Source organism: Bison bison, unplaced genomic scaffold (assembly GCF_000754665.1).
Source record: "Bison bison bison isolate TAMUID 2011002044 unplaced genomic scaffold, Bison_UMD1.0 scf7180017864456, whole genome shotgun sequence".
NCBI classification, from domain to species: domain Eukaryota; kingdom Metazoa; phylum Chordata; class Mammalia; order Artiodactyla; family Bovidae; genus Bison; species Bison bison.
The window spans coordinates 28475075-28498497 of record NW_011495018.1 but is presented as its reverse complement, the minus strand read 5'-3'; the positions used below and the strand labels follow the sequence as shown (position 1 = coordinate 28498497).

Below are 23423 nucleotides of genomic sequence, written 5' to 3'. Positions count from 1 at the left end.
TGGCGCTGCCGGGATTGGTTCCCCCTACCCCCGCCCCCTCCTCTTTGCAGCTCGGAGGAGGCACCCGGTGAAAGAAAGGGTGAGCAGAGAAGTGCGGGGAAGGAGACCAGCTCTCTGGCAACACTACCCCCTAAACCTGAACCCCCGGGTCTTGGGGGTGGAGGAGGGCCAGAAAGGCCCCACTGTGAGGATTCCCCGGCCGATTCTCAGCACTCCTGCTCCTACCCTCAGCACTGGCCAGCCCCTATTTTCTCTATGGTTCTTGGCGTGTGAGTGTCTGTGGCCCCCACCACTGCCCAGCCCGCTTGAAGGGGGAATGGGAATGTAAAGGTCAGCCAGCCTTTAAGGCAGGCTCATCTCAGGCCAGTGGACTATAGTTTTCTCTCATAAGGACCCCTACCCTCACCCACTGCAGAACCCTGTCTCTGGGCCCTATTTGCTCTCAGGGTGCCTTCTGCCATGATCTAATGACCTCTGCTAGCCAACTGGGAAGAAAAAGAAAATAAAGACTGAACCAGGTCAGTTTCTCAAGACTTTCTTGCTCTTTTGTTCCTTTTTTCTCTTTCAACTTTCCTGCCCTGCTCTATTCCATCACCTGCCCTGTCCTAGATTCCCTCTGATTTCCAGAGGATCTGGGAAATAATTAAGGGGTCTGGCGATGCAGGCAAAGGTGGGGGCAATGTCCTTGTTATGAGGCTCCTTCCCTTAGATTAGCTCCTTTTCTGAAGCAAGGGGCACGCATAGGGCTGGGCTATCTCCAGATGCCAGTAATGGCGACTGAATGGCTAAGCCTACTTGTCTGACCTTCCCGACAATGCTTCCTGGGCTCCAACCCCATGAACCCCCCAAATGCCATGAGAATTGGTGGGGGGCAATGTCTGATGTGTCTTCATGGTATGATGGCAGTGTCCCAGGTAATCCTGCCTACCCAATTGCTCCCCCAGAGGAGTAACCTGCTGAGACGGTAAGCTTCAGCTGAAGTGACCTCAGCACATTTAATCTTTTCAATTGGATTAATTTCCAAGCACTTGATTCAATTAACCCAGCAGGAATTGTGGTGAGAGTTCCGGCATGAGAAAGGGACAAGTAGCTGAAGGAAGGATTATTTTGGGAGCAATGCCCAACTCCTGGCTTTCCCCTGGCTCTGGAGGGTCTGCCACAGACCTGGTACAGACATGGGTGCAGGGACAGGGCATGGGCAGTTCCTTTGGGGGTTAAATTCCAGGAAAAGATGGGACTCTTATGTGGCGTTCTGAGCATAGGCATATTTAAATGGGCCAAGAGATGGGTCCTTAAAATGGAGGGCAAGAAGTGCTCTGTTTATTGCCCCATGCCCTGGACCTGCCTTTATTCACTTCACAGGGAAGCCTGAAAGGAATCGAGAAGCAGCCCAAATACGCTGGTTCGCCTCCTTACCACCACATGTGGAGGTAGAGGGATTCTCTTCCTTCTTCCACTCAAAAGGCAAGGAAGGCTACAACTTCTGAACTGAATTGGCTTCCACTAAGACTAGGAGACTGAGGAACAGAGCCTATAAGGGGTTCCCTAGCCAGGTGAGACCAGCACCTGGGAGATTACCTTAACTCTGTCATTGAGGAAGGAGTTCTGAGTAACAGAGATTAAGGAGAAGTAGAAAAGACACTAGAAAGTCTGTCCCATACAAATAAATTTTTAATAACTTCAATTTGCCACCAGCTTCCAGCTCCTGCTCCTCTGAGGTTCATCAATGTGGAAAACACTAAAATGCCCCAGGCTGAACTATCCATCTAGTCATCAGAGATGACCCAGCCCCTGATATCTTAAGAATCTACAATTATTCACGGCAGCACAATGTGGATTCTCTGGAACTTGCTCAGTGTTGGAGCTGGAACTCTGGTTCCCAGGAAGGGCAAGTATCCCAAAGACACCTGAAGTGGAAGAGTAGCCTGGGAGGTCCCAGACCTGCTCTCCCAGCTGGATTCTGGCATTTACTTCCAGATTCTTCCTATGCTGCTTGCTCCCTACCATCCTGAAGGCTTTAAAAAGTGCTTTAGAAAGGGAGGGTCTCAGAGGAGCAGCGACTTCAAAGGCAGCTGTGGGGCAGGGAAAGCCTACAGCAGTAGTCCCATGGAGGCTGTCCAGAGGAGGAAACACAGGCCAACTTTTCAAAGGTCGGCCTCTCCATGATGCTCACCTGGCTTGTTTCAGAGCCTGGCCCTGGCAAGCTCTCTCCCTTGCAGGCACCAGACCACCGCAGGAACAGATTCCTCCCCAGAGGAAATTCTCAGGCAGGCTGGATGTAAACAACAGCCGGGTGAGGGGGTGGAACACGTGGAGGGGAGCTCAGTAGAGGCAAGAGAGGCTCCCAGAGGAGGGGGTGGCTAAGGAGGTGGGGAAACTGCTGGAAAGGGAACCAGCAAAGTAGGCACCTGAGGGCTTCAGAAAACCTGTCAATGTTTATTTCACACACATACCCTAAAGACAGTTTAAACCAGATTGAAAATGAAAAGCTAAGATTGTGACCCTGTAGTGCTGAAGAGTCAATGGGCTGGAAGGCAGGGGAACACTCACAGGTATTCCTGGTGCCAAGAATCAAATGCAGAAAGTGGTGGCCAGACAGCAGAGGAGTCAGCTCTGGATTCAGAAAATAGAAAGAAGGTACCCCATAACTATCCCACCCAAGGCCTGAGCTAAGGGTCCTAATGACTGGACAAAGTGCCGGTGGGGCATGGGACACAGATTTCAGGGCTGGCTCAGCCCTGGGCTCAAACGAAGCAGAACTGGCTCCACCTACATCTGAGAGTTAGTCTGTTTTCAGAAGCCTAGGTGAGCCACTGACCCCATGGATATGGGCATCACCCTGAGGCTTGCCCAACAGCTCCTGACAATTAGTTAGTAGCCATAACTTGTAATCTCAATTGGAAATATGAGGGGTTATCCAGAAAGCCCACCCCAGAAATCCCCACATTTCTGGAGGTGTCTCCCTGTGCCCACCCATCCTTTCCCCAAATAAGATTATCCCTAGCTTGCCCATCCTGGCCCCTGCTGTCCAAGCTCCAGTGAAGCGCGGCCTCCACTGATAGAACTTGTGTCTGTGTTTTTCTCCAACCTTGGGAACAGGACCTCGCCCCTGGCCCGCCCTCCAGCCCAGAAGCCTCGTGGGTAAGGGCAGTCAGTGGCTGCTCAGGTATGCGTGGCAGCTTCAGGAGATAGTAGAGAATTCCTTGAGCAGGACTTCCTGGCTGAGTGTGTGGAAGGCCAGGTTCCTCCGGACGTTGGTGCTAATGGATCGAACCTGGGAAAAGGTGAGGGGAGATGGGAGGGCACAGGCAGAGAAAAAACAGGAAAAAGTCCATTACAAACAGTAGAGACAGTGCCTGAAGCACAAGGCCAAGATGCAGTGCTAGAAATTTCTCTCTCAGGAAATGAACTCTTAGCATCTATCATCCCTGCAGGTAAATGAGCGAACAGTTCTGTGATGGCAGGAAGAAAAAAGAGGCTGAGAGAAAGAATTCGAGTGGATGTGAGAAGAGCACAACCTGATGAGGCAGAGACAAGCAGAGACAGCGAAGGAGTGCCGAGGTCAGGCCTCTGGCCTTGCCTTGGCCAGGCTGAGGGGGACTGGTCCAGTCAGTGGTCTAATGGAGGAGGAGAAACTGAGGCCAGAGAACTCCTGCTCTGGAGCTCCCTCTCTGTGGGCGTTTTTCACATCTCCTCAACCTCCTTCTGTATATATCTACTTTTCTGGTTGGAAAAGGACTTTGGAGATGCAGCCCTTGTCTGGCACGGATGGCAGGAGTACAACTCAAAGAGGCCAACAGCCAGGAACAGGTCACATAGCCAGCAAGTCCCAGCTGTGGGAGCAGGACCTAGGTTTCTTAGCTCCTAGGCCAGCACTCTCCATACCCCAAAGATGCCTGCCCACTTTAGAGGAAAGTCTGCTTGTATTCTCACCACGTTCTCTCTACTGACGGCTTTCTACCCAGAGACTGAGAACCTTTCAGGAAGTCCTGTCTGTGTCAGCAGGGGAAAGGAGTCGGAAGGCCGAACTCCCTGATCTGAGTGGGTTCTAAGAGTAATCAGCAGATGGATTCATTCATTGGAAATAGATGTGAACATTGGCCTAGAGACAAAGCAGGGGTGGAAGGAGACAAAGAACATGTATCTGTCTTAGGCCCCAAAGCCCAGGCAGCTTTTCTTCCATCTCTGCTGTGCTATGGGAAACATAATGAAGTCATCAGGCAGGAAGCAGAGGAAAGGCCAGTATGGCAAACAGCAGGCAGCCCAAGTTCATTAGCTCCAAACCTAACCAGACTCTCTGAGCTCCCCTATGCCAGTGGTACAGCTATGTGGAGACATAAGTAAGGCACAGACTAGTGCCCCAAAGCCTCAAGACAGCTTTTGATGTTTCTCCTCCTCAGTCCTCTTCCTCTCCCAGTAACTTAATCTCTTAAGACCTGACCCCTAGATCAACTTGAAGACTTGCCGACCACTCCATAAAAGTACTGTATTCTGCTATCTCCTTACATTAGTGGCTTACCTGCTCCCCACTATCTCAGCTCAGAGTATATATGCCTCACCCTGGAGAAGGCCAAAATCCCAGGAATGGCATGTTGGGGTCAGAGTTGGGCTGGGTTTAGCACAAGACATATGACCTAAAGTCTAGCACCTTCATTACAGACTAGGCATAGGTTAAGTAAAAAGCTGGGCTGATGCAAATTCTGCCCTGGCAGTGGGAGGTCTGAGGACATGGGAAGTGGGTACAGAGGCCTGTGTGTCCAGGTCTCAGGCCCCAGACCAGAGTATACAGAGTGACTGGGCTTTTCCTGAGGGCAACTTCTAAGTGCAGGGCAGGAAAGGGACCACTAACAGGGTAGTCCAGTTCTGTGGAGATGTCAACCAGGAGGTGGAGGAGACGGAACAAGGGTTCACTGGCTTCAGATGGCCAAGGGAGGAGCTGCAGGAAGCTGAGTGACTAGAGAGTGGGAATGCAGGTAGGGAGTGAAGACTGGAGAACTAGATTGGAAGGGCACTCAGACCAGGACCCAGTTAGGTATTTAGGAAAGTGGTTACATAAGGAGGAGAAGAATCAATTACTCTCATTAGTTGCTCTGAGGACAGGCAGGATAAGGGGGGCAATGAGCCAGAGCTGCCACTGGGAATGCACATCAAACTTCAGGCCTAGCTTAAGCTGCACAGGGCTATCTCCATGGCTGCAGAGGAGGGGTGGGCACTGCTGCCTCAGGCTTTTCACCCTTCCCAGCCTGGCACCAGTACCCCAGTGATTATCTTCATCTCTCACCACCTGGTCCTTCCTGGACTGTTGTGGAACAGAAGTGGCAAACCCAATCCAATTAGGCCCCTCCAATCTTATTTCATCAGCCTGTACCCACCTGCACAGTAGAACCCAGGGGCGGGGAAGGGCCCTCCACAGACATAGGCAGAGACAGAGGCAAGGCTCACTCACCAGCTCTTTGAAGAAGGCGGCTTCCTTGTGCTGCTCCGAGTAGCGCTCGTACTGGTCCAGGCCATCCTGCAGCTTCAGTGTGAGTGTGTCATAGTTGGCTCGCACTACCTCTAGCACCTGGGGAAGTCAAGAACCAGCAGGGCTTAGGCCACACAAACCCTAGGTCACTTGGCCCCCACACCTTTCCTGCTGCTCTACTGGGCTGGATTCAGTCTGGGACAATACACCCAAGAGACTCTGTCACTACTTGTTACTGAAAAAAGCCTGGCCATGGCAATTCCTCAGGTTTCTGAGACTTTAAAAAAAATTTTGTATTGAAATATAGCTGATTTACAGTGGTGTGTTACTTTCAGGTATACAGCACAGTGAATCAGTTATACATATACATAAAATATATAGGGAATTTCCCAGTGGTCCAGTGTTTAGAACTCTACGCTTTCACTGTTGAGGGCATGGGTTCAATCCCTGGTGAGGAATTAAGATCCTAAAAGCCATGTGGCATGGCCAAAATACATACATACATATATATATATATATGTGTGTGTGTGTGTGTGTGTGTGTGTGTATTTTATTTTTTACATTCTCTTGCATTATAGGATATTATAAGATACTAAGTAGAGTTCCCTATGCTATACAGTAGCTGGGACCACTTTCTAATTTCTTCCATCCCCTGCCTTTCCTGACCGGTCCAGCCTGGTTTTCAGGGCTATTTACTGTGGGTATGGTAAAGGAGATGAGAAGAGGTGACAGAACAGTGAGTGTCTGAGCCCCTCAGTATCCCTGATACCACAGATGCATTCTCAGCTGTATCGTGCAGCTTTCTCTGGCCAGGCTGTCACAGTTGCTGAGTAAGACTTTGCCAATATCTCTCCTCTTCCCTTTCTGGGAACCACATTTCTTTAGTCCCGGGATGTTCCTCAGCACCATCTGCCACTTGTTTTCATCTCTCAATGCCAACTCAGTCTTCTTATCCATTGCCTGGATGGAACTTTTGAGCATCCAAGCCTTGGAGTGTAGGAGACATTTCTAGGCTAAGCTACAGTTTATCTCATCCTCTTCTGTTCTGAGGAGGGGTCCCCCCCTACTATGTCTCTGTGGTGGACTCAGACTTCCGCTAACTCCAGGAACCTTGGATCTCTGTGGTTCCAGAAGGAAAGGATTACCAAAGCCAGTTCTGATGTGAGTCTGGCTTATTAGACCACGAATCAAAGGCAAGGACAGTTAGTTACATCGTGACCGAGCCCAGGCTCCTGCTACTCCCTGTAACAAAAACTATTTTGGATATATCATGCCCATTATTAGCAAGATCAGACTAGTATTTAGAGAGTGTAATACTACCTTGCCAGCTTGAAGATAATCATATTTGGGTTATACAATGATTAGTTACATCAGAAGATGTAGATCTTCTCCATTAACTTAAACGAAGTGAGCTGGGTAGAAAGGAGAGACCAGGAGAGTGACTAAATTTTCACTCTGACAATCTGGCCAATAGCTATTCTGCAATTCGGTCTGACCTGAGAGGGAAGTGTAGTGATGTCATGGAGAGCTCCCAGCTCAGCCGGGAGTCTTGCAAGGAATGAGTATGATAAGGGAGGCTGAGCTTTAACAGAAGGCAGGGCTGAAGGGAGTAAGCTAGAGTCAGGACTGATCAGAGGGGTTGAGAATGCATTCCTGAGGGGTACAAAGGTGCCTCTGGGCTGTTCCCTCCACCAATTCAGTCTTATTTCAGGGCAGAGTGCACCTGGTGGCAAATATATCTGCCTGCCAAGAATTCCTGAGGAGAGGGTAGGGATGGAGAACACAGGCTTGTGTTCCTGAGTTTGGGAAGGACAATCAGGTCAAAGTTCTGGTCCAGATTCAGGCTCTTTTCCTCCAGACATCACAGTCTTCAAGGTCACTTCGCCAAACTATGTCCCACAGACCCTGGTTTCTTCGCTTTTGTTTGTCGGTTCCCTTGGCAAGACTTTAGGAACATGTCCCATTTGGGCCTCAACCTCAACACTGGCCTGAGATGTGGTGAAGGTGGTAGTTACACAGAGGACAATTTCCCAGAGCCCTTGTGCCTAAAGGCCTTAGGCTTTCTCATAATTTGCTGTCTCAACATCAATTTCTGGCTTCCTGGCAACTTCAAAGGCCCTTCCCAGATGGACATTTCTCCCTAATCCATCAGGTACAGTCTATACCCTAACAGAGCCACCTTTGTTCACCAGTTGTTGGGCTTGTGGGCTTCCTAGAACCTTGACCACCACCTTAGTTCAACGTAGCTCTAAAGGCAGTAAATCACCTATCAGCCACATGCTCTCTAAGGAGTCCTTATTCCCCCACCTGTGATGCTTAGTCCATGGGAACCTGGGTCCTGGCAAAAAGGTCTGATAGAAAACTGAATTGGGGAGTTTCACTCTTACTGTGGAAACTCAGACAATCACCTAACCTCTCTGAGGTGGAACTTCAAGAGGGGTTCTCTCTGAAAGGTGAAAGTTGAACTCACCTTCCAAACACGACATGGGAATAAAAGTTCTGACTTCCTGAAAGTAACATACAACTGATGGAAACATTATCATCCCAATGGCTATACAGCAACCTGGATAGTTCCTGGACTTGCTGCAGAGCCCCGGAAGTACCTACTTCTATTTCAAACTGTCCCAAAGATCTTACGTGCATAAATGACTCTTCACCATGAAGGAACATCTTCTGGATTTAAGTGGAAGGCACAAATGACCTCAGTTTCAAAGATCTCATTAGATATCTTGAAACACTCTGCCTCAGGTGAGGGAAGAATAAATTAGTGAGGGAGAGGACCTAAACTCCTTCCTTGAGGTCTCCAGAGGAGACATAGGCTTTGAGGTTAGGAAGACCTGAATTTTACTCGCAGATCAACCACAGGTAGCTCTGTAAACTTTACATACTACTTAATCTCTGAATCTCTTTTTCTTATTTGTAAAAGGATAACACTATCTTCCTCATAGAGCTGATGTGAGGATGAAATGAGATAAGATTGTCCAATGCCTGGCACATTAATAACAAGCAATAAAAGGTTACTAATTTTATGATGAAAGCCTCCTCTGGTGACAACAGGCCATTGAGTAGTTCTGCTTATCCCCAGGTAGTTCTAACCATAAATAAGGAGCTGGAACCTTACACATCTCCATTAGCTTATGGGACATACTGGTGAAAAGTATTCTCTATACAATAGAAAAGCAGGCATGACGCCATGTCCTGAGTGTAACTGACAATGCATCAACCAGAAGTCAGAGAATGCCCAGTATCCACCGCCAACTTTAGTAATCTTAGTAGTTTAGGCAGATACAGGTTATACTAAAGACAAGTTGAACAGAGGCCTGGCCTTGCATGATACAGGTTGGGAGGCTCTTCGCCACATCAGGGAGCAAAAAGATCCCAGAGCAAAAATGTAGTTCAAAATTGTTGATGAGGTTTCAGGCACACACACACATACAAACACCCTCTTCCTCTAGCACACATAATAGGCATTCCCAAAAGACTATTCAGTACCCTGTGCCCCACCTTTTTATTTTTTAGCAAGACCTTTGAAATGGGAAATAAGTCTTGCCTGAAGATAGCAGCAAAGGAGGACTGCCAAGCTAGAAAAGTTCCTGGCAATGGCTATCTAGTCCTGATGTTAGAGGGCTTTACCTTGTGCCTGAAAACCTGCCTGGTCTCTGATGGGACAGTTTGAATTAGGAGTAGGTACTTCCTGGGCTCTGAAGACAGTCCAGAGATTCAGTCCAAATCTCTGCTGGACTGAATTCCTGGGAGAATGAGAATGAAGGGACAACTAAGTAATAGGATGTGACCTGACAGCAAATTTGTGTTCATTACCTTCTTCTCAATTTGAAATGACATTTAAAGTATATAACCCATTTGGGGAAAGTATACAGGTCTGACACCAGCCCACTCCAGCCAGGGCAACATGTATGGCCTTCCTTAGAGACCAGGCTGCCAAATGAGGATGAAACCACAAGATACCAGTAGAGAAACCTACTGAGAAGTCTTATAGAATAGGAAACAAACACGGAACCTATCAAGACTGCAGTGGGGTGTAACAGAAAGAGGCTGCGGAATCAGGAAAGTCTGGGTTCAAATCTTGACACCTTAATTTACTAGTTATATAACCTTGACCTGTCTGAGCTTTAGTTTCTTTGTCTGTAAAATAGTTACCATTATAATATTTTCTTACAATACTATGAAGATAAGTGATAATATATAAATAAACAATAATATATAATTAATTATATATAATAAATAAACAAACTAAATAATAAATATATAATATATAAATATATTTATATATAAATATATAAATAAACTAAATAAATAATAAATAAATAAATTAAAATATTTAAGTGATAGTATCTAGCAAGGGTGCTAAATGAATGAAGGCTACTGAGATGGAAACAAGAACACTGGAAAAAGAAAGTATCTGATATATTCAAACTAAGACAAATCAGGTGGTTAAATGGTGGGCAGGAGCATCTGGAAATAGCATGAATACCTGAGGATTGTGACATGAAAGGCAACCACAACTCGTTCTACCAAACTGTTACCATTGAGAGAAAATCATAAAAATTATAGTTCTGGAAGGAACCTTTGAAATCACCCAACTACCAAGTACATGGCCCTCATGTCACAGATGAAGAAAGACACGTCTTGAAAGGCTGTACACTGCCCCAAGACACAAAGCTGGGATTACACAGCAAAGTTTCCTGACTCCCTATGCAGTGCTCCTCCTGCACTAGCAAGCTAGTCTAGCCTGAGGTACGTTGTTGAGTTTACAGGCTAACTGATCTTTCACAGAATAAAGATTCAAGGATCTCAAACTCCAAGAAGTGGGAAGCCTGACACGTGCAGAGCTGGGAATGTAACCTGGTGAAGGCCTGGTTTGATGTCTGAGCTTTAATGACTGCCATGTCCTCAGGGCTCCACATCTTGTCAGTTTGCACTCACAGCAGCTGAAGACCCTGCTCAGCGGCTGAAGACCCTATTGATAATGTAAACCACCAACAAAACTTTACAGACTACCCCAAATTCATTATTAGCAAAGTCTGGCTTTGGTTGCTATTCTAATTACTCAATGCTCATTTAGAAGTTTAAAATTCAAAGGTCTTCAATGTTTATTATTATTTTATTTATTGTTTGCTGCACTGCACGGCTTGTGGGATCTTAGTTCCCCAACCAGGGACTGAACCCAGGCTCTTGGCAGTGAGAGTACAAACTCCTAACCCCTAGACTGCCAGGGAATTCCTGATCTTTAGGGTTTAATTGGGCTTTTTTGGCTGCAGCCACCAGACGGTTTCCAGGCTTGGGGTGGGGTGTTAAAAGGATACAGTGAATCCCTCTACAATGAATGATCCTACTTTAAGACCAATTTTCCATTCTTCCAAAAAGACTGTAACCACTCTGTTTTCATTTTCATGCAGTCCTGCTTTAACTCTGCTGAACCCCTAATCATTGAAAAATTAATCTCTGGATAGTTTGAGAGAGATAAAGTAGGTAAAAGAAGGAAAGAAAATAAAGGCTTTTTAGAGGATTTTCATAATAATCTCCATCCATCTCTCCACTGGACTCTGGCCATTTGCTCTACTTCAGATGTTTAATTTCACTGGTTGGAGAATATGACTTTTCAGTCCCATTTCTTCTGTAAAGCAGGAAAGGATTATTACTACTGATTTCCTCACTGAAACTGCATCATAGCTGGATTCTTAGCACCCTTAAGGAAGGGACCCAGTGCAACATTACAGATTTCCCACAATCCCTAATATAGTCTTGAGGAACAGTAAACACTCAACATGCTTGTGGACTAATTTAGTAACACTCAGGTCTCTCATCAAGGTCACAACATACGGGAATTCCCTGGAGGTCTAGTGGTTAGGATTCAGCTTTCATTGCCGTGGCCTGGATTCAATCCCTGGTCAGGGAACTGAGATCCTATTAGCCATAAAGCCTGGCAAAAAGAGAAAGTGATGTGATAAGATTAGAATTGGACAGTGCACCCTGCCAGCGCACTGTTCACAGTGCTCTGACATGCTTCTAAAGCCCAAGTCCTACCTTTAAGGAGCTAACAAGCAATAAGGAATCAAGCTAAACCACGACTGAAGGGCACACTTACATACACAGGCACAGAAACAGTTGAGCCAATAGAACTATAAGTGGTTTGGAGTCAGCTGACTAACTGATCAATGAATGGGCAGTCTGATTGAAACAGCATACCTTTTAAGATAGGGAAAATTAAGAAATCCAAAGTCTCTTCTCTTTTGCCTACCATGTAATCCTACTCAGCTAATTCAGACTGCAAAATTCTCATCAGTGTGGCAGGGCCCCTGGGATAGCAGCTCAGGAGGGCCATTAGTTGACAGGTCTGTGACTCTGGCCCTGACAGCTTAGGCTTTCAGGGTCTATTATTTGAAGGGTAGGCTCTGCCTAGATGCTGAAAAAAATAAATCCTGCACAAAAGATGAGCAAAAGGTTGAAAGGGTGGGAAAGGATTTCACTTTACTCTCCACATAATCCATAGTTTCAACTTTTTTGGAAATCAGGTTTGATCCATTCTGAGATGCCCCTTTGAGGTGCGTTCAATTTAGCAACAAATTTCAACTGCACAATCCAGCTAAACTGTGCAGAGTACTCATTAGATAACTGTCCAAAATAATCTAAGCAGACACACAAAGTGATCTTTGAATAGCCAGGTTCAAAGTCGTGCTGAACTATATTTAGCACTTATTTGCATAAGTAACAGGTTTGCATCTCAGAAGACAAGGAGAAGAAACAATTAGATCCATGAACTCCAAGGCTAACAAGTACCCAGAGAAAACTGTTAGCTTCCTTCAGATGTCATCTACTTAACCTCTTATTCAGGACAATGTTTGATTCATGTTGAGATGGACATAGCCTAAAAGATTCATGGTCTCCAAGCAGATAGTTAACTATCAGACAAAATATCAGCCATCCAAGAGCTCTCATGTTTCAATTCTTGCTGTTCTGAGAGATTTGAGGATAGAACCTTTGTAAATGATCAATATAAAGGCTGGACCTGGGCCCAAGAATAGAAGGAAAATATGGGGAAAGGGAAGAGAGACCTTTTAGTGTATTATCTTTAAAAATATATGAAAATGCGCACTATAACATCCTATTTCCAAAATCCATTCAAGACTCTTCTCTCGTAATGGAAAAAAAAGAGGAAGGAAGGAAGAAAGAAAATGAAGTAAAATGGACAATGCATATGAATAGTTAATTCAAGTGGCAGTTCTCTGAAAAGTAAATGAAATTTTAAAAATTTAGCTGGGTAGGTTAACTCAGGGTATACTCCAATATTTTGAAGTAGCTGAGGACTTCCACTTTGATTTATAATGGAATAACTGAAAGCTACAGAAGAAATAATTCTTTTTATACATTGTATAAAATGCAGTGCAGGACAGGAATCCTGAGAGAAAGAAAATATAAGGTGAGCATGAAAATCTTGCTGGGCTAAGGAGATACACTAAAGTTTGGAAAGGCAAAGCGGGCTGGCATTTGTGAGGCAGGTTACTGGAAAGGAAGGAGTTCAGCAAAGAAAAAGGTTTTAGAAATTTATGTACGGTTCCCACTGAATCTGTTGCTGAACACTAAGAATCACACTTTTAGTGGAAAATTCAACCAGTTTCCACAGAAAAATGACTGAGGATCTGTAAGATGAACAATTCCCAGAGCTCACACAGGATTGGGAGGTGTATGAATTTTGACCAACCAGAATGAAAAGTACCTGTTGAATGTGTAGGGCATTCAAAGGAGGCACCAGAACACTAACACCTTAACAGCAGAACTAAACTTGGGGGCTTCCCTGGTGGCTCAGATGATAAAGAGTCTGCCTGCAATGTAGGACACTCAGGGTTCGATCCCTGGAAGATCCCCTGGAGAAGAGAATGGCAACACACTCCAGTACTCTTGCCTGGGAAATCCCATGGACAGAGGAGTCCATGGGGTTGCATAGAGTCAGACACGACTGAGCGATCAACACGCACACACACAGATACACACACAGAATTAAAAGTCACTCTAAACCTATCTTAATAAAGATAAGGAGTTTCATACATGGTGGTCAAAAGGTACAAATTTCCAATTATAAGATAAATAAGTACTGGGGGTGTAACATACTATATGATGACTACAGTTAACACTGCTCCTTAGTATATTTGGGCTTCCCAGGTGGCACTAGTGGTAAAGAGCCTGCCTGCCAATGAAGGAGACTCTAGAGATGCAGGTTTGATCCTGGGTCAGGAAGATCCCCTGGAGGAGGGCACGGCAACCTACTCCAGTATTCTTGCCAGGAGAATCCCATCAACAGGGGAGCCTGGTGGGCTACCATCCATAGGGTCACAAAGAGTCAGACACAACTGAAATGACTTCGTACAGCACATATGGTATATTTAGAAGTTACTGAGACAGTAAATCCTGAGTTCTCATCACAAGGACCACCCCAGCCTCCTGCTGCCTTTTCATCTACAGGAGATGACTGATGTTAACTAGACCTACTGTGGTAAACTTAAATAGTGGTATATGTCAGTTATAGCTCAATAACACTGGAAGAGAAAGATCACTACATGAAAAAAAAGAAGTTTCAAAAGGATATTGTTGTTCTGTTGCTAAGTTGTATTCAATGCTGTGACTCCATGGACTGCAGCACACCAGGCTCCTCCTGTCCTCCACTATCTCCCAGAGCTTGCTCTAATTCATGTCCATTGAGATGGTGATGCTATCTAACCATCTCATCCTCTGTCACCCCCTTCTCCTTTTGCCTTCAATCTTTCCCAGCATCAGGGTCTTTTCCAATGAGCTGGCTCTTCGCATCAGGTGGCCAAAGTACTGAGCTTCAGCTTCAGCAACAGTTCTTCCCACGAATATTCAGGGTTGATTTCCTTTAGGACTGACTGGTTTGATCTCCTTGCAGTTCAAGAGACCCTCAAGAGTCTTCTCCAGGACCAAAATTCAAAAGCATAAATTCTTTGGCGTTCAGCCTTCTTTATGGTTTATGGTCCAACTCTCACATCTGTACATGACTCCTGGAAAAACCATAGTTTTGACTATATGAACCTTTGTTAGCAAAGTGATACCTCCGCTTTTTAATATGCTGTCCAAGGTATGTCAGAGCTTTCCTTCCAAGGAGCAAGTCTTCTAATTTCATGGCTGCAGTCACCATCAAGAAAATAAAGTCTGTCACTGCTTCCACTTTTTCCCCTTTTATTTTCCATGAAGTGATAGGATCAGATAATCTTCGGTTGTTTAATGTTGAATTTTAAGCCAGCTTTTTCACTCTCCTCTTTCCTCATCAAGAGGTTCTTTAGTTCCTCTTCACTTTCTGCCATTAGAGTGGTGTCATCTGCATATCTGAGGTTGTTGATATTTCTCCCAGCAATCTTACTTCCAGCTTGTGATTCATCCAGACCAGCATTTTGCATGATGTACTCTGCACAGATGTTAAATAAACAGGGTGACAATATATAGCCTTGTAGGACTCCTTTCTCAATTTTGAACCAGTCAGTTGTTCCATGTGAGGTTCTAACTGTTGCTTCTTGACCTGTGAACAGATTTCTCAGGAGGCAGGTAAGGTGGTCTGGTATTCCCATCTCTTTATGAATTTTTCACAGTTTGTTGTAATCCACACAAAGTATAGTCAGTGAAGCAGAAATAGATGTTTTTCTGGAACTCCATTGTGTTCTCCACGATTCAACAAATGTTGGCAATTTGATGCTGGTTCCTCTGCTGCTTCAAAACCCAGCTTGTAACATCTGGAAGTTCTCAGTTCACACACTGTTGAAGTCTATCTTGAAGGATTTTGAGCATAACCTTGCTAGCATGTGAAATGAGCACAACTGTATGGTAGTGTACACATCCTTTGGCATTGCCTTTCTTTGGGACCGGAATGAAAACTGACCTTTTCCAGTTCTATGGCCATGGCTGAGTTTTCCAAATTTGCTGACATACTGAGTGCAACACTTTAACAGCACCATCTTTTAGAATTTTAAATAGTTCAGCTGGAATTCTGTCATCTCTGCTGGCTTTGTTTGTAGTAATGCTTCCTAAGGCCCACTTGATTTCTCTGGTTCTTGGTGAGTGATTATCTGGGTCATTAAAACCTTTTTGTATAATTCTTATACAAAGAAGTTCTTAATCTCTTCTGCTTCTGTTAGATCCTTACCATTTCCTTTATCATGCCCATCCTTGCATGAAATGTTCCCTCGATATCTCCAATTTTCATCTTTAAAAAAAAAAATATTTATTTGGCTGTACATGTGGGATCTAATTCCCTGACCAGGGATCATACCAGGGTCCCCTGCATTGGGAGCTCGGAATCCTAGCCCTGGACCACCAGGGAAGTCCCTCTCCAATTTTCTTGAAGAGATCTCTAGTCTTACCCATTCTATTGTTTTCCTCTATTTCTTTGCACTGTTCATTTAATAAGGCCTTCTTATCTCTCCTTGCTATTCTTGGAACTCTGGATTCAGTTGGGTATATCTTTCCCATTCTCCCCTGCCTTTTGCTTCTCTTCTTTCCTCAGCTATTTGTAAAGCCTCCTCAAATAACCACTTTGCCTTCCTGCATTTCCTTTTCTTTGGGATGGTTATGGTCACTGCCTCCCTGTACAACGTTACAGAAAGGAAACTGCTGCTCCACAAATAATTTCCTTACCTTCCTCAATGAAGTCTGACACTATTTAATAAAGAAAGACAACAAAATCCAGCATTCAACTATATAACATTCACAATACCCAATATCCAGTAAAAAATTATCAGACATGTCAAGAAGCAAGAAAATGTAGCTCATAACCCAGAGAAACATCAGTGAACAGAAACAGACCCAGAAATGAAAGAGATGATGAAATTAGCAAGGACATTTAAAGAGCTATTATAAATATATTCAAGTGCTTAAAGACAACCATGAACATTATAAGGAACAAAATGGAAGGTATAAGCACATCACAATAAAATTGCTGAAACCAATGTTAAAGAAAGAATATTAAACACAGCTCGACAGGGGAAAAACATGTACAAAGGAGCAAAGATAAAAATTCACACTTGTCAGAAACTATACAAGCCAGAAAACAATGGAATGATATCTGTGCCAGAAGAAAAAAAAAAGTTAGCCTAGAATTCTATATCCAGCAAAAACATCTTTCTGAAATGAGTGAAATAAAGACCTTTTCAAACAATCTGAGAGAATGTGTTGTTAACAGTCCTACAATTAGAAGAGATGTTAACAAAAGCTCTCTGGTAGATGGAAAGTTACATTATCTGGATCTTTCAACAGGAATAAAACACTCTGGAAATGGTAAATACATGGATAAAGTGTAAAATATTTTCACATAAATTTGAAAACTAGGAAAAAAGATAATTGACTCATCAAATCAAAAAGTGATAACAATGGAATGTGAAATTTAAAAGAAACCTAGAAGAAAAATGTTTGACAATAGTAGTACAAAGACCAGGAGTGGGGCAAATGGAAACACACTATTGTAAGGGTATTACACATTACATGAAGTCATATAACAAATTTTGAAGGTATACTGTAGTAAGTTAAAAATGCATGTTTGAAAACCTAGAGCAATGACTAAAATAATAAAACTAAGGGGTAGAGATAAGAAGTCAATATTGGACATAAAATGGAATCATAAAAATACTCAGTTAATCCAAACAAAAGCAGAAAAAGGAAAAAACAAACAGAAGAAAAAGAAGGGAAAAAAAGGCAAGATGGCAAATATTAACACAACCATATTAATAAATAAATTAAATGTAACATTTCAATTAAAAGACAGAGGTTGTCAGACTGGGTAGAAAATCAGTGTCCAGCTACAGGTTTTGTCTAAAAGAAATCCACCTAAAATATAAAGACACAGATAGGCTGAAATTATAAAGATGTGAAAAATGTGTTGTATCAACACTAATTAAAGCAAAATTGAATTGCTATATTAATAATCTGATAAGGAGACTTCAAACAAGGGATATTATCTGGAACAAAGAGTGAAATTTCATAAAAGCAAAAATAAACAAATAGAACCTAATTAAACTTAAAAGCTTTTGCACAGCAATGGAAACCAGAAACAAAATGAAAAGACAACCTATGGAACAAGAGAAAACATATTTGCAAACCATGAAGCTATCAAGCGGTTAATTTCCAAAATATACAAACAGCTCATACAGCTCAACATCAAAAAACAAACAACCTAATCAAAATATGGGCAAAAGCCCTAAACAGACATTTCTCCAAGGAAGATATACAGATAGCCAAAGGAGGCACATGAAAAGATGTTCAACATTGCTAATTATCAGAGAAATGCAAATCAGAACTACAATGAGGGAATTTCCCTGGTAATCCAGTGGCTAAGACTCCATGCTTCTAAAGAAGGGAACCCAGGCTCGATCACCATCAGGGAACTAGATCTCGTACACCGTAACTAAAGATCCTGCATAGAGCAATGAAGATCAAAGATTCCACGCAGCGCAACTAAGATCTGGCACTGCCAAAAAATAAACAACATCAAAACTACAAAAGAAAGTACAATGAGGTATCATCTCACACTGGTCGGAATGGCCATCTATAAATAATGACTGCTGGAGAAGGTGTGGAGAAAAGGGGACCCTCATACACAGTTGGTGGGGATGTAAACTGGTATAGACATTATGGAAAGCAGTATGGTGGTACCTCAGAAAACTGAAAACAGAATTGTCATGTAATCCCACATTCCCACTCCTGGGCATATATCTGAACAAAACTATAATCAGAGAAGGCACATGCACCTCTGTGTTCATAGCAGCACTATTCACAATAGTCAAGACATGGAAGCAACTTAAATGTCCACTGACAGATAAGTGGATAAATAAGACATGGTAGATAGATATAATGGAATACTATCCAGTTATTAAAAAGAATGAAACAATGCCATTTGCAGCGACATGGGTGAACCCAGAGATTATCATACCAAGCAAAATAAATGAGAAAGACAAAGAGAGGAGAGTGGTGTGGAGCATGCAGGTTTTGGTCTACAGCCTGTGCACCACCTCTGCACCCACTGAGCCCTGCCTACCGGGGCTCTGGGGGCTGCAGGCGGGCACCTACCGGGCACTGAACATTTGCCCCACTCTGCTGTCCGTGCACAAAGTCACAGACAAACATGAATGGGTAACAACAGAAAATGGTGTTAGAACAGTGGCAATCAGCAATTTTGCACAGGAAGATTTGGGAGATGTTGTTTGCTGTAGTCTGTCAGAAGTTGGGACAAAATTGAACAAACAAGGAATTTGGTGCACTGTAAATTATGTTTGAAAGTGAAACTCACTCAGTCGTGTCCGACTCTTTGCGACCCCATGGACTATACGGTCCATGAATTCTCGAGGCCAGAATACCAGAGTGCGTAGCCTTTCCCTTCTCCAACCCAGAGACTGAACCCAGGTCTCCCGCATTGCAGGAGAATTCTTTTTTTTTTTTTTAATTTTTAATTTTAATTTTTTTATTTTTTTTTTGCAGGAGAATTCTTTACCAGCTGAGCCACAAGGGAAGCTGAAGAATACTGGAGTGGGTAGCCTATCCTTTCTTCAGCTGATCTTCCCAACACAGAAATCGAAACGGGGTCTCCTGCATTGCAGGCAGATTCTTTACCAACTGAACTATCAGGGAAGCCCTAAATTATGTTTGGTGCACTGTAAAGTATAGCTGCTAGTGAACTCTACTGTGTTTATCAGAAGTAACTGAAATTAATGAAACTCTAGCAGAAAATCCAGGATTTGTCAACAAATCTTGTTACGAAGATGGTTGACTTGTCAAGATGACACTGAGTAACCCTTCAGAACTAGATGAACTAACGAGTGAAGCAGCATGAGAAATCCATAAAATCTCTTGAGGTGCGAAAATGGAACCCCTAAATAAACTAGTTTGAAACAACTTAGAAAAAAAAAGACAAATACCACATGATACACTTATCTATGGAATCTAAAATATGACACAAATGACCTTATGTATGACAGAAACAGAATAAAAAACATAGAGAACAGACTTGTGATTCTGTGTGTGGGGGACAGGTTGGATTGGGAGTTTGAGATTAGCAGATGCAGACTATTGATACTATATACAGAATGGATAAACAACAAGATCCTGTTGTATACAACAGGGAATTATATTCAATATCCTATAATAAACTGTAATGGAAAGGAATACAAATACCATTTAGATAACATAAAAAATTATTGAAAAAAATACATACAAAACAGTATGCTGCTGCTGCTAAGTCGCTTCAGTCGTGTCCGACTCTGTGCGACCCCACAGACGGCAGCCCACCAGGCTCCACTGTCCTTGGGATTCTCCAGGCAAGAACACTGGAGTGGGTTGCCATTTCCTTCTCCAATGCATGAAAGTGAAAAGTGAAAATGAAGTCACTCAGTCGCGTCCGACTCTAGCAACCCCATGGACTGCAGCCCACCAGGCTCCTCTGTCCATGGGATTTTCCAGGCAAGAGTACTGGAGTGGGCTGCCATTGCCTTCTCCAAACAGTATGCTAAAAACTACAAAATATTGATGAGAAAATTTTAAAGATCTAAATAAATGGAGAGGTATACCATGGTCGTGGATTTGAAAACAATATTATTAAAGTATCAATTCTCCCCCAAGTTGATCTACAGAGTTAATGCAATTCCAATCAAAATCTTAGCAGGTTTTATTTATAGAAAAGACAAGCTGATTTTATACTTTGAACAGAAATGCAAAAGACATAGAATATTCAAAACAATTTTTAAAAAGAGCAAAATTAGAGGACTTACATTACTTGATTTCATGATTTATGACAGACCTATAATAATCAAGACAGTGTAGGGCATAAATTTTGACATATATGAGACCAATGGAACAGAACTAATATTTCAGAAATAGACCCACGTATATATGGTCAATTGATTTTTTACAAATGTGCCAAAGATTTCAATAGAGGAAAGAAATAGTCTTTTCAACAGATGACAATGGAACAACAGGATACTGCAGGATGGGAACTGGACGAACGTTTACCATTACCAAACACCTTACAAAAAATTAACTTGAACTTCCTTGGTGGTTAAGTGGTTGAGAATCTGCCTGCCAGTACAGGGGACATGGGTTCGATCCTTGGTGTAGAAACATTCCACGTGCCTCTGGGCAACTAAGCCCAAGCCTGTGCGCCACAACCATCTAAACCCTCATTTCAGAGCCTATACTCTACAGCAAGAAAAGCCAGCATGATGAAAAGCCCACGTGCTGCAATTAAGAGACTAGCCCCTGCTCGCCACAACTAGAGAAAGTCTGTACACACCAATGAAGATCCAGGGCAGCCAAAAGTAAACAAATAAATTAAAAAAAAAGAAACAATAATTCCATTAAAAAAATTAACTTGATACAGAGCATAGAACTAAATGTAAAAGCCAGGACCATAAAACTTCCAGAAGAAAATACAGGTGAAAATTTCCACAACTAGGAGGAAGCAAAGATTTACTAAATAAAACACAAGGGCAAAAATTGTTTTAAAAATTAATAACTTCATGTTCATGGTATTAATTTAAAATTGGTTTCCATTAAAATGTCTGGACTTTGAAAATCACATTAATAACTTGCAAAGACAAGCCACTGAAAATAGGAGAAAATATTCACAATATATATGAAAAGGACCTGCATCTAGAATATACAGAAACTCATGAATAATCAAATTTAAAAACAGGCAAATGATCAGCTGGTCAACACTTGTCATCATGCAAAATAAATTAACAGTAATTTTTAGAACTGTAACGTATGCAGTATTACTAAAGCACTTTATATGCACTAGAATGGCTAAAATTAAAAAGACAATTCCAAGTGTGACAAAGATATGGAGTAGCTACAACTTAGTCATTGATGGTTGGAATTAAAAATGGTATAACCACTTTTGAAAACACTTTGACAGTTTCTTTCTTTTGAAAAACATCTTTATTGAGATATAATTTATATACCATAAAATTCAATCATTTTAAGTGTGTAATTCAATGTTTTTAGTATATTCACATAGTTGACAATTATCACCATGATCTAAGTTTAGAATATTTTCACCAACCCCAAAAGAAACTTTATAACAATTAACAGTCATTCCCCAACTTACTCCCAACTCAGCTGTAGGTAACCACTAACCTATTTTCTGTCTCTATAGATTTGCTTATTCTGGTCATTAAAATAAATGGAATCACACAATATATGGTCTCTGTGACTGGCTTCCTTCATTTAGCATATGTTTTCAGGAATCACCCATGTTGTATCAGGTATCAGTACTTCATTCCTTTTTATGGCTGTACAATAATATTCCATTGTATGGATGCATCACGTTTTGTTTACATATTTAGTTGCTGATGGGACATTTTGGTTGTTTCTAGTTTTACTAATTGTGGCTCAGTAGTAAAGAATCCGCCTGCCAAGGCAGGAGACATGGGTTCAATCCTTGGGTCAGGAAGACCCTCTGGAGAAAGACATGGCAACCCACTCCAGTATTCTTGCCTGGGAAATCCCATGGACAGTATTCTTGCCGGGGAAATCCCATAGACAGAGGAGTCTGCCGAGCTACAGTCCATGGGGTTACAAAAGAGTTGGACACGACTTAGCAACTAAACAACAGATACCAGTTTTGAGTTATCATGAATAATAGCAGTATGAATATTTGTATACAAGTCTTTGGGTGGATATATATTTTCATTTCTCTTGGGTAAATAGCTAGAAGTGTCACAATATGGATCAATCTTAGACACAAGAGAGTTTATGTGAAATTCATAAAAGACAAATATAATCTATAGTGATAGAAGTTAAATCAGTGGTTACCTAATTTGGTTCAGTTCAGTTCAGTTGCTCAGTTGTGTCCGACTCTTTGCGACCCCACGAATCGCAGCACGCCAAGCCTCCCTGTCCATCACCAACTTCCGGAGTTCACTCAGGCTCAAGTCCATCGAGTCAGTGATGCCATCCAGCCATCTCATGCTCTGTCATCCCCTTCTCCTCCTGCCCTCAATCCCTCCCAGCATCAGAGTCTCCTAATAACTAATCAGTGGTTACCTAATCAGGGCCCAAATTTGCAGATAAGACTAATTGTAGCAAAGATTTTAATGGATTATGGAAATAAAATGTTCTGTATCTTGTGATGGTGATGATTACATAGATGTATCTTATATGTTAATTACATCTCAATAAAGTTAAATTAAAAGTCCAGGAACTCATGTTGAGGCAAAAAAAACAAACAAACATGGTTATAGCAGTAAACTTAAGTCTTTTTTGGTCTTGCCATTCCATTTTTGGTTGGGGCAAGCATGATTCAGACTGATATATCAGTATCCATAAGCTAGCAGTTCCTAGTATTTTCCAAAGATTCCCCTCATTGTGCTACTTCTCGCCACCTCTCCACCACGGCAATCCTCCCTGACAAACTAAATGGACTCTGCGTAGCAATCAACAGTGTTTGCAATCATTTTCAGCTGGGCAGTAGTCACATGAAATTTTTTAAATTGGGTGTACTGTCACTTTTAATTGGGTGTACCAGGGCTTCCCTGGTGAGTCAGTCATAAACAATCTGCCTGGGAGGGATTGGGAGACCTGGGTTCGATCCCTGGGTTGGGAAGATTCCCTGGAGAAGGGAACAGCTACCCACTTCAGTATTCTGGCCTAGAGAATTCCACAGACAGAGAAGCCTGGAAGGCTATAGTCCATGGTGTCACAAAGAGTCGGACACGATTGAGCGACTTTCACTGTTACTTTTTTGACAAACAATCATTTGCCAAGCTCAGAGACTAGAGTCCCACCTTTACCAAGGATACTTAATGAAGGTTCTACTTTTGCCTTTTTTATAAAACTGAGAGACAACACAGAAATACAAAGGATCATAAGAGACTACTATCAACAATTATATGCCAATAAAATGGACAACGTGGAAGAAATGGACAAATTCTTAGAAAAGTACAACTTTCCA

General features: G+C 42.7%; 1 protein-coding gene across 5 annotated transcripts in view; it reads right to left on the bottom strand.

The window, feature by feature from the left end:
* Positions 1–970: 970 nt before the first annotated feature.
* The window catches only part of LOC105002686 (chromosome unknown open reading frame, human C10orf76), a 180098-nt gene continuing 157645 nt past the window's right edge, over positions 971–23423 (bottom strand). For all 5 annotated transcript variants that reach the window (XM_010859467.1, XM_010859465.1, XM_010859466.1 and 2 more), the window contains 2 exons: positions 5447–5563; positions 971–3274 (listed from right to left, as the gene is read on the bottom strand). In XM_010859467.1, the coding sequence (XP_010857769.1) occupies positions 3182–3274; positions 5447–5563 (210 nt within the window). In that variant the 3' untranslated portion in view covers positions 971–3181. The remainder of the gene's footprint in view (positions 3275–5446; positions 5564–23423) is intronic.